An 11,817-nucleotide genomic window follows, 5' to 3' on the forward strand; every position below is an offset into this window, starting at 1 on the left:
TTTATGTCTCACACCTGCCTCTGGAGCCTGTCGCAAGTGGCCCTTCCCCTGCAACATGTGGGAAGAATAAAAGGTCACCTTCACAGCATTGTGGTGAAACACCACTGGGGTTTTTTTTTTTAATGCTGGGGCTGCTGCAGAATGGGACTGGTATGGCTTTCTAAGGCAGTCAAGGACCGCATGGATTGGCGCCAGGGGAAGATGGAGGATTCTCAGAGGCCCCAAGCTCTGCTTAGAAGAAGGAGCCTTTGCAGAGACTAGGCACAGAATGCCACTGAAGCAGGGCAGCCTGTTTAATGCAACAGAAAGAGAACCTGGCTGGCCAGCCCCATCTCTTTGCAGGATGCTGCTCCTTCCTTCCCACCAAAGCTGTGATGGAAGCAGACAGCACACAAGACTCAGTCTGAAGGCACTCCCCGGGAAGGGGCCATGATCTGCTATGTGGGGGTTGCAACCAGTCCAGCAGGGCCCTGGCCCAGGGTCTGGCCCACAACAGAGGTCTCCAGTGGCTTAAAGCCCAGATTGTCCAAGGGGATTCCGAAGGCTGTCAGCTTGGCCTCATATGTCCGCAGGAGGTCATTGTGTGCCTGCAACAAGAAAGGGGAAAAGGATGAACATGGCAGGTGGGACATAGTCACACAGGAAACTCTTGCCCCAAGTCAGACCCTTTGAGCCCTCAAACCAGCCAGGCACCTTGGACTGGCCGTGGCTTTCCAGGGCTCTGTATGGGGATGTGTCTCACCACCCCCTGCCACCACATTCCAGAAACAGGCCCTGAGACCCTCTACCCGCAAGCAAAAGCTCACCTCCAAACACAAGCTGCCTTAGCCTGAGTGGGGTCACCAAGGACAGTGAGCTCAGCATTGTCACCACATGACTGGGGGCAGCTTTCTTTCTCAGCCCTGCTTGGAGACACCAGCAACTGAGCTGGGACCTCCTGTGTGCCCACAGGGCTGGTGCTGCCCTGACTAAGGAGCTGAATCTCAGCAGTTGTGTAGTGCTGGCATACAAGGCCTGCAACGTCTCCATCTAGAAAAGAGCCTTTGTCAGGGCACTGCTCACCCCACCCCAAAAGGAGGCAAGGCAGCAGGACAAAGTACAGAAAGAGGCTGGGGCATGTCTGGAAAAAAGGCCAAGAATGGCTGAGGTTGTTCCATTCAGAAAAATGTGACTCGGTACAGCGTAAGAGTGATACAGGCAGCTAGTGGAGGAATAACAGAAAACGTGAAGAGCGAAATAAACCTTTCCACAATGGGTTTTCCACAACATTCTCACTGCCACAGGATGTTGTAAAGGCTGCTGGCATCAATAACTTGGAAACAAAGCAGTGAGTGCTAGGGGTGAGGGAGGCCAGGGAAGTCACCTCTCCTTCTCTGGCTAGGTCTGTGCCCTCTCCACCATCCCCTCCCAGACACCGTACCTTGCACACTCTGGCCAGCTCATATTGCAGGTCCTTGATGGCGTTGTTCTTGGAATCCAGCACATCCTGTAAAGGAAGATCTGTGTGTGAATGCAAATATGTAGAGGAATGTGCCCATATGTGTCCTGGTCTGCTAAGTGAGGGGCTCCTGAGGAACAGTTTCCTGATTCTTCCTTGATGAACTGATACCAGCCTACAGCAAGGCTGTTGACTTCTCGAGTCTGCTTCTGCTTTCCCCTCTAGAGTGGCCACCCTCTGAATAAATTAAAGTCTTTGTGTGTGTCCCCTGTCCCCCTGCCCAATGCACTAGGAATCCTAATCAGGCTCCTGCTGACTTGCCTGTGAGGGACCACAAACTTCCCAGACTTTTTGAAGCTGAGCAGGCAAGAAGCTTGCTTTGTTTAAAAAAAAACACAAAACTGATGTTGAATTCAGGATGTTGAATTGTGCACATGTACCGAGTTTTACACACACACACACACACACACAGAGGGAGCAGCACCCAAGGAGGGGGCCCTCTGCAGTGTGCACCGCCTTCCTGTTTCCAGGAAGCACAAGGAGCCTAGGACCTGCAAGCCCGTGCTCTTTGTGAGGCAGGCCAGGGCTCACCTGAAATCGCTCAGGCCAGCAGCCAGGATCAGGATCTTTGCTGCCAGACCCTTCTTCCCTATTCCCTATCCAATGCACTGCTCACACCAGCACAAAGGATGCTCTGGCTTTGAGCAGCAGCTGAAGGCGGGAATGCAAGAGGGTCGGTGGCAGCAGGAACTAGGGGAATGAGGTGCTGGCCTGCATCTCCAGCTGCAGGTGTGTGGACGCTGCCAACCCTTTTCTCAGGTCCCCGGCAGTCCCCTTTCATCCCAGCAGGCACTCCAGAGACTGCACAGCAGGAGGACGCACTGTGGTACCTACATGGGTATCCTTGGTGAGTGCAAACTTCCCTTGAACCTAGGGACTGGCAGGACAGAGAGGGGCCCTGGGAGCAAGGAGTATTCTTTCAGCACTGCCCCCAGCAACTCCTTGGCCTGCCAGGCTCATTTAGGATGTGCTGGGAACACAAATGGCCTTGTTCTGCACCAGGGCATCTTGGAAGAAAGACTTTTCACCCACCACAGTGAAAAGCTTGCGGAGCTGGGGAGCAGGATCCCTTTCAAGTGTGCAGCTGATGGTTCCAAAACCCCTGATGCAGCTGGAAGGCTTTGAATGCCCCTAAAGGCCTCAAGGGGAGGGAGATTCCCTTTGCCTCTCCACTGGACATGGGGCAGCAGAACAAGTGAGGTAGGGCTGAGACAAGTCCAGCAGAGAGGCACCTTCCAGTCCTTTTGACTCAACCAGCTAGAGGAAAAAGGACTGAGCCCAGAGCATGGGGAAGCCTCCTCTCTGCCCACTGGAAGTTCTGCTACCACCACCCCATAGACGTTCCTGGGCCTGGCACCTGCATTCACACAGCCAGAAGGGTGAGAAGTTGTTTCTTAAAGGACTCCAAGGATCCTAGGCTCCAAGGAGGAGTCCAGGGCTCAGTACCTCCAGCTTGCGGGTGACCACAGAGAGGGCGCTGGGGTCGAGGTTGGAGGCAGCCAGCACTTCATTCAGCTGCACTTCCTTCTTCTCCAGGATGCTGGAGAGACCCTGAAGCTTCCGCTCCAGTAGCAGGTTCTTGAAGCCCGTTTTCTGCTGCACCTCATTGATGGCTTTGGTGAACTTCAGGTACAGCGTGTCCCGTTCCTCCTGCACCTGCAGAGACACCAACCCGCAATGGTGGGTTCAGGACCAGCCACTTGCTGGTTAGACTCGAACACTGTAGTGGATAAAAGGCTGTGCCCCCAAGTGCCAGGAGGCATGAAAGGCCTTGGCCCTGATGCTCTTGACTGTCCCCTGCATAAAGCCACGCAAGAGGCACTCTTGGATGCATGCATGACAAGGTGGCCAGATGGCCAGCAAAATTCAACCCAATGTTGTCAGGGAACAGCACTAATAAAGCAGTGACATAGCAAGCAGCTCACACTGATCATGAATTGAGACTCATGAGCCATCCGGCAGTAGGGGTGATGGTCATCACTGCCTGTTTTTATATGGCGGATGAGTTATACTGCAAATTTGAATAACTTTTATACACTTGAAAGAGTGCAAAATGATGTCTGGACTTAGTAATTCCATCATTAATGTCCAGTGTTAATCTGAGCATTTAACAAAACATGATCATATTAAAAAGCCAGATTAAAGCAGAATAGATTTAAAAATACTACCCTGCCCTATCTCCATTGCAAACAAACATTTGGGCTTTGAGTTCTCAAAGGAGCGCATGGCAGAGCTTTGGGTCAGATGTTGAAGATGTAAGAGGGAGCGAAGGCTGGAAGGAAACAGAGGCTCATGAAGCCTTTGGTGTTCAGGACTTCTTCAGAGAGCTGACACATTGGCCAGTCATCCTCTCACCAAGCAGGCATGGAACCTGCTCCATGGCCCACTTGTGTTCCTTTGTTTCCCTTCAGCCTGAGGATTGAGAATTCCATAGCAATCCCCTGCTCCCATTTCAAGCACAGTCAAGGGGCCACCCAGTGAGTCACTGGCAGATATTGAGGCTGTGGGTTCAGCCCCAGTGGAGGGCTGGAATGTGTTCAGGGACAGAAGAGCGCTCCTTCCCTAACCCACTCCCAGGCAGCAGAAGGGGGGACGTGGCTGCCTGACCCACTTCTGGTTAATGAGCGGCCTCTTGTTCCAGCACATCACCCGTAGCCAGTGTTTTCTGAACACTGCTTCTTTCACCACAGGCCATTCACAAGGCCTCAAATCAACAGTGAATGGCAAACGAGGCCCTGGCCTTAATGAGCTGCACTGGGGAGAAAGTTTCCTGGCCAAACAGAATTCCACCAACTGCCCTCCCCAGAGCCCAGGAAGTGCAAGAGGAGGGGAGAAGCACACCAATCGAGAATAGCTGCCCCCACTTCTCTTTGGCTAGCATGGCAACTACAGCTGGGGAGCAACTAAGGGCAGGTGTGCTATTGCTCAGTCAAGAGCACAGTATGGTTTTCAATGGGAACCCAAGAAGAAGCCCCCCCCCCCCCCGGGACTCCCTCAGCCTGGACACTCTCATCGGTTGTGTTTTCAGCCCTTTCAGCAGAACAATGGAGGCTTACAATGCTAACACTGGAGATGTGAAGGGAATGCCCAGTCCTGGGTGAAACATGGTCCACTTCTCTGATCTTTGGTTCTCACCAGAAACACTTGTGGGCAAGAAGCTCCACTGGATGCTCACAGGAAAGGAGCCCAGGTTTTCCATCTTGCACCAGACCACAGTCCACACAGCTTGGCTCCCCACTCCTACCTCGCCAGGGCCAAGATCAGCCACAACAGCACTGAAGGAGCAGCCCAAGCCACAGAACTCTTGTCACCAGCTCCACAAGGGCCTTTGCATCCACTGTAGGCTCAGACTGGCTCAGATGCCTTTGCCAGGGCAGAAGGGTGGCATATGAAATGAAATCAAGTGGCAATTCCTGGCCCTTACCTTGCTGAACCTCTGCTGGAGCACTTCCTGCTCCCACTGGAGCTCCTTCAGGTCTTTCTGACTGACTTTCAGACGGGCCTGCGTGGTCTGAAAAGGGAAGTGGAGATTAACATGGCTGGGGAAGGCTCCTGGGGCAGAGGACTGTGGAGTGACAGCTGTCAAGCCCAAGCCCACCTGGGTAGCAGAAGGCCCTCACGAGTGACACAAAGCTGCCTGTCCAAGTCAGGAAGGAGACGGGGGGACAGACTCACCGCCAGCAGTGACTTGTCCTGCTCGTAGTGGGCCAGCTTCTTCCGCAGCTCATTCACCTCGTCGCGGGCTCGCTGCAGAGGCTCTGTTAGCCTCTTGTTCTGCAGCAGCACCTCAGCCATCTCCTTCTCCAGGTGGTCCTCCCTCTTCTTCATCTCCTCCATCTGCTCCTGTGCTCCAGGGAAGAGATGCGGGAGGGGTGGGTGTGTGCTAGCACTGAGCTCCGGAAAATTCTCCTAGGAGCCACCTCTCTGGAAGGGTGCTGGAAGCATGAGGCTCTCCTTATGACCACTTCCTTGAGATACCCAGTGAAGTCAGCAAAACCTTGTTCCAGGCAAACACAAAAGGTGCAACACAAGCTTTGCCAAAAATGGGCTCATGTCCCCTGCCATGCTGGCAATCCCCCCTCAGGGAAAAGACACACATGGCCTTCTCTAAAGGAGGAGGTCTAGAACCATGGCTATACCCAAGACAAACTCCCAGAAACATAAGTGGATATCACTGGCAGCAGCCTTTGTACAAGGCCAGAATACCAAGTCAGTGCCCATCACCCATCCCAGCAAATCACTGGAAGAGGTTGCAGTGTTGTGTGTGCTTGCACACAGGTGTGTCGTACCTTGAGGGTGTTGATGAGTGCAAGGTTGTTGAGGGTGACGTCATTGTAGTAGTTCTTGATGTCACTAAAGGCCTTCTCATGGTTCTTCATCAGGGTGTTGATCTGCCCGTTCTTCCTTTCCTCAATCTCATGGATCTCTGTCTTCCTGCGCAGGTCCAGCTCGTCACGCAACACGCGCATCTTTTTCTCGTACTTGGCCTCAATCTCTAGGGGAGCAGCGCCCAGGGCTGACTGAGTGCTCCGCTAGGCAAGAAGTCCAGGTACATAGGGGTTGGGAGGCTGCTCTGGGTTGGGGGCAGGGGAGGCCCCTGGCACGATGGCAATGCTGATAGGGAAGTGCCAGAAGCCATAAATATGCACCAAAAAAGGCTCAGATGATAAACAAACAACTTTGTTAGAGAGAAGGATGATGGAGTGATGGATGCCCATAAAACTGCCCCCCCCAGCCCACTTTAAATTAAAAAAATTTATAGGGAATGATAGGTCTATCCATGGTTATAAGGACCCTCCATGTTCAGAGGCACTACCACTGGAAGCAACCTATTGCTGGAAGCAGAGGCATTACCACTGAAAGCAATACCTGTTGCTGAAAGCAACCACAGGAAGGGGCTATTATCTGCAGGCCCTGAATGTGGGCTTATTGGAGACAGTTAGTTGGCCATAGTGGCTCAGTCCTTTGCACAATGTGAGCAAGAGCCAAGAGATCAGCCCCATTCACAGGGTTATAAACAGTCACACGCGCACACACACACAAGCAGAGTTGGATTCCACCCCAGGGGAGCAGCTCTCATGCTGTGGGACCTTCAGGAAGAGGAGACACCTGGGCCCACTGAAGGCCACGGATCACCACCAAGTGTGGGAGCAGAAGGGTGAATCTTGGGCACTGGGCAGCTGCTCCTGCCTCCAGCTTCTCCCAGAACTAACCTTTCACTTGTCTTTCAAAGTCATTCCGCAGCCGCGTCGTGTCCTCTTGTTGTTTCTGCCAAGGAGACAGTGCTGGTCAGCCACAGACCTTGCAAACAGATGCGGAATGCTGCTCCTCTAAGTTCCCAAGCAGAGCCCTGGCAGAGGCCTGGTTGCTCCTGACCTCTCCGAAGGCAGCTGCTGGCTTGGGCCCCATGCCAAACCTACCAGACGTAGGTTCTTCACCAGCATCTCATTGGCGAGCTCCTGCTCTTTCAGCTCCACCTTCAGGGTGCGCATGTCTTTGCGCATCTCCATCTCGTGGGCACGGTGGTCCTTCTGGGCTAGCTTCATGGCAACAGTGCCCTCTGCCTTCAGCTCTGTGATATTGTTCTGGTGCTCATACAGCAGGTGCTTCACTTTCTGCTTGTACACCTGAAGGAGGAGAAAGACCAGGCAGGCTGTGGGTCACCCTGCAACAGTGGACAGGAGTCCACTGCCTGCCTGCCAGTGACTTAAAGGTGCTCAATAGGAGAAAAACACCTGGCGGAAACTGAGTGCCCCCTCCAGAGCTCACCTTGATCTCCACCTGGTGACGCTCCTCGGCTTCCTCCATCTCACGATCCTTGTTGCGCAGCTCTGCCTTTTTCTCATCCAGCTGCCGTCTGGTGATCTCCCAGAAGGTGTGGATTTTATCTCGCTCCAGCTGGAAGTAATTGCGCTCCTCCCGCTCGCGGTCCAGCTCCTCCCGGATTCGGCCAATGTGCTCCTCTAGCTGCAGGACCAGAGAGAGTCAGCTGAAAGCCTGGCTGGAATCAAGAAGGGCTCCCATAACTACTGCTGGCACTGGACTTTTCAACTCACTGATTCCTAAGGCTCAAATGTCTGCCAACAAACAGGGAGCCACAATTTCATTTAGGAGAAAACAAGAAACATCCCACTGGCTTCACAAAGTCTGGTACTTTGTGGAAATGGGCACATCAACTCACAACACCGAAGAAAGAATGTTCCAGAATATTGTTGGAGAATATTACCAAGGGCTTTCTGATTCCATCAAAATAATGTCAAAATTCAAGCTGCAACATGGAACTGTGCATTTAACTACATGGGAAAAAGCCTCGCTCAGGTGGATGTCTTAGTGGTGGGCACAGTTAGTAAGTAACCTGAAGAGCTGACTGTTTTACTCTCAGTTTCAGCACCTCTGTAATTCACTTTGCTATTACATAATAATAATAATTTTTTCAAAGGAAGGAAAATGGAGGCAGCCCCGTGCAGTATGGCACAGGTCAGGCAGGACAGGCCCCAACCCTTGCAAACAATGCCAGCTTTCTCTGCTTCTGGCTCAGCTTTGCCACAACCAAGTGAAAGAACTGGAACACCTCAGGAAAACATATCTCTTGAGGAAGCTTCCTAAAACGTGCTATCCATTAAAACTTTAGCACAACCCCCAATCTCCCTTACTTCACTGTACCTAAGCCTAAGTACATGTAACAAATAATGGTATATTCTTCCCCTGGTTATGCCTCCTCGCACCCCTCCACTTCCTCTGTTGTTTCTTAATACTGTAAGCTTCTCGGGGCAGAGATCTGTCATTTCATGCTTTGTAAAGTGTCCTGAACATTAATGGTGCTCTGTCAGTAATAACAGACTGGCGACAATAAGGGTGGGTTGGGGCACCTGTATGGCTTCCTGTCTGAGCCTTTCCTTTCAGGTAGCAAAGCATCAACCCCCCACCCTGTGACACTCACCTGCTCCTTGCTCATGCCCTCTGGGGGCAGGACATCTACTACAGCAGTGCCTTTGCCTTTGCCCTTCTTGCCGCCTCCGCCCTTCTTTTCTGCTTTCTTTTTGGGTGCCTGAGGGGAGGAAGCAGGGAGTGAGAGAAGAAGAATCTTCTTAGAGCATAAGAAGATTCCCACTGGATCAGGACAAACCTAGTCCAGTTTCCTGTATCTCACAGTGGTCCACCAAATGCTTCAGGGAGCACACACGACAACAAGAGACTTACATCCTGGTGCAGCATGATACCTGGTCCAAGAATAGAGACAGGGATCCATATTCAAGGAACTTCTGTCCTCCCACTGGCCAGACAGTGGCTCCCACCAGCTCTGTGGGGCCAGCAAGGGGAGCACGTGCCCAAAGTGCTGCTTTTGTGGACTCCACCACTCGCCCCCCCCAGTTCCCCCCACACCCCTGCTGCTGCTGCCCTTACGAGCAGAGGGGACCCCACTCCACCCCTCCCTAATGTCAGCCCTGGGCATGGAGGAGCATCGGAAGAGCCTGAGAGGGCCCCGTGCACCCCAAGGGGGGGCGGAGTCCTGCTTCCCACCCCACCCCCCTGCAGGGGCTTGCCCACTCCCCCAATGGGAGCCACAAGCAGGAAGGGGTAGCGACTCCCCTCCAGCTGCTGCTCCCCTGAAAGCCAAGGTAAGCGGGGCTGGGCTTGTATTGGGGCTCACCAGGCATCATGGAAAGGGCGCTTCTGAGCGTGTGCAGAGTGCATTTCTGTCCACGCACTCTCAGTCACCTGCATCTCTGCAGGGCTTAAGAAACAGGCCAGATGATGATGGTGGTGATGATGATGATGATGACCACACCCCCTCTGCGCCCAGAGGCGCGTCCCACTCCTTCTCCCCACTAACCATGGTGGCTGCAGCCGCAGAAGCGTCCCTTCACCGGCCAGGCCTGGGAGTCCCCACGTCTCCCAGCAACCGTCGCCCAGTGTCGCGAGACATCCGGCACGCCCCTAGCAACAGAGGGGCGGAGACTTGACGGGGATTCCTGGGGGCGGGGCTTGCTTTCCCCCTGCTGCTGCTGCTGCTGCTTCCCATCCTTCCAAAGGAGATTTTTTAACCAGGGTGGCAATCAGTAAAGTGCAACCCATGAAATGCATGCAGAAATAAAATGCAAAAAATAAAATGCATAAATCAAACGCAAAAAACAAAATATACAAATAAAATGCATGCATAATATACACAAATAAAGTGCATAAATCAAATGCAAAAAATAAGATGTACACATAAAATGCATGTATAAATAAGTATACATAAATAAAATGCACACATGCATGCATAAATAAAACCCAAGACGACGGGAGGGGGGAGCAGATACCCTGCAGAAAGGCCAGGCTCAGCCCCGGCAGCATCTCTGGGGAGGGTGGAGAAGAACAGAAGCCTGAAGCCCTGGGAGATGCTACACAACCCTGGGCTAGATGAGGGAACAAGGCGGGCCTGGCTCGGTCTAAGGCAGCCTTTGGAAAGGGACCATCGTCGGAGCTCCGCAGGCAAACACTGCAGCACCGGCTGGTCTGCATGCAGGAGGTGCCAGGCTCAGTCCCAGAGAGCAGCTCTCGGGAGAGCAGCAGCAGAGCCTGGCGCTGCCAGTCAATGTCAGTCAGTACTGAGCTCGATGGATCCATCAGTCATCACCGCGTTGTCGAGCTTGCAAACCGCAACTAGAGAACGTGGCCGGGAGGAGAAGCAGGTGGCCCAGCCGTGGTGCGTGCGTGGGGGGGAATGGCCTGGTGGGGCTCCAGGCTGCAGGGCAAGAGCAGAGCCCCCACCCCGGATCGCATCAGAGTTCCTACTGCTTGGACCTGCAAAGCCCGCAGCATCCATGCCTTGCGACCTGCTGGAAGCAGGACCCCACGCTCAGCATTGCACCCCCTGGGCCTCCACCCTGGTGAGCTGCTCAGGAGCCGGTGGGGCCAAAGGGGAGCTCCTTAGATCTGGCCAGCGGTGCCCTCCTGCCCCGCCCAGGAGACTTCTGGGGGACTTTCTGCGTACACACCGTCTCCAGCCTGGGACCCTTTGGACCCCCGAGACTGAGACCCCTGTGGCTGTCCCTTCACCACGGCGGGCCTCTGGGAAGAAGCAGCACCCCTGTTCAGGAATCATGCAGCACCCGCAGAGGGGGCTGGGCTGCTTTCCCTGCCCGGGCTCTGCCGGGCGTCCTTCTCCAAGCGGAGCCTGGACAGAAAAGCAAAAGCTGCCAGCGCGGCTCAGCGGGCAAAGGCTGCAATCCTATCCACACTTTCCTGGGAGTAAGACCCGTTGACTATAATGGGACTTACTTCTGAGTAGACAGGCATAGGGTTGATCTCAAAGTCAAGGTTTTAGAAATGGGCTATGTCAGAATGCCAGATGCAAGGGAGGGCACCAGGATGAGGTCTCTTGTTACCTGGTGTGCTCCCTGGGGCATTTGGTGGGCCGCTGTGAGATCCAGGAAACTGGACTAGATGGGCCTATGGCCTGATCCAGTGGGGCTGTTCTTAAGGTTCAAGGGATGCCGCCCCCGGCCCTCCTCCCGGGACCCTTCCCTCTCGCAGCCAGGGGTACCGGCTACACATCTCCCGGGTGCCAGCCAGCAGGGGAGCCTGGAGCCGGCGGGAGCCAGCCCGCTAGTCCTCCAGTTGCTAGATGAGAGGTGCTGGCTGGGCTCCAGCCCTTTGCCTTCCGGAGGGGCACTTTCAGGAGCGCAGCCTTGCTGGAACACCGGGGCTCCATCACCCAGCCCAGGGTCTTCATTCCCACAGCGGCCAACATCCCCCCCAGCAGCAGCGATGGGTTTTTGGCGGTAGACTGCTCTATAGTGGAAGGTTCTCTTCCTGCCTGTCACGGCTAATAAGAACACAAGCAGGATCAGGCCAGAGACCCGTCCAGTCCAGCATCCCGCTTCCCAGAGGGCTCCTAGGAAGCCCCCATTCGAGGTACGGAGGGAGCACCCCCGCTCTCCCCCAGCTGGCATTCAGAGGTCTGCTACTGCCTCTGGAGGCTCCATTCCGCCACCCACGCCCTCCAGCCGGTGGGAGGCAAGTCTGCCCTCCTCGATCTCAGCGCTGCCTGCGGCTGAGTCGGGTCCTTGTCCCTCCCGCCCTCCGACGTCTCCGGCAGAGGACGCTCTTTCTCAGCCCCCCCCCGCTCTGGCGCACTCTGCGTGTGCTCAGAGGCGCCCTCCTCCGCTCCGCTCCCGGGCGACAGGGGAGGAGCGCCGCCTGCCTGCTTGCGTCGGGGTCCGCACACCCCGCCACCCCTCCGGGCTGGGCGCCAGCCAGCCAGCCGGCGGCTCCTCCGGCGCCCCTCCCCTCGGCCAGTGCCAGGCGAGTAGCAGCCGCCGCCGCCGCTGCTG

At 54.7% G+C, this 11,817-nt stretch overlaps 1 protein-coding gene across 1 annotated transcript; it reads right to left on the reverse strand.

Annotated features, from left to right (window-relative positions):
* Positions 1-337: 337 nt before the first annotated feature.
* Positions 338-9,410, reverse strand: GAS8 (growth arrest specific 8). Its single transcript, XM_066637394.1, has 11 exons — positions 9,333-9,410; positions 8,439-8,546; positions 7,268-7,465; positions 6,919-7,125; positions 6,712-6,766; positions 5,788-5,993; positions 5,174-5,341; positions 4,923-5,009; positions 2,945-3,154; positions 1,421-1,486; positions 338-587 (listed from the first exon to the last, which is right to left on the reverse strand). Exons 1-11 carry the CDS (start codon positions 9,333-9,335, stop codon positions 438-440), a joined length of 1,458 nt encoding a protein of 485 aa, XP_066493491.1. The 5' UTR covers positions 9,336-9,410; the 3' UTR covers positions 338-437.
* Positions 9,411-11,817: the final 2,407 nt, after the last annotated feature.

This window comes from Tiliqua scincoides, chromosome 9 (assembly GCF_035046505.1).
Source record: "Tiliqua scincoides isolate rTilSci1 chromosome 9, rTilSci1.hap2, whole genome shotgun sequence".
In the NCBI taxonomy this organism is placed as follows: domain Eukaryota; kingdom Metazoa; phylum Chordata; class Lepidosauria; order Squamata; family Scincidae; genus Tiliqua; species Tiliqua scincoides.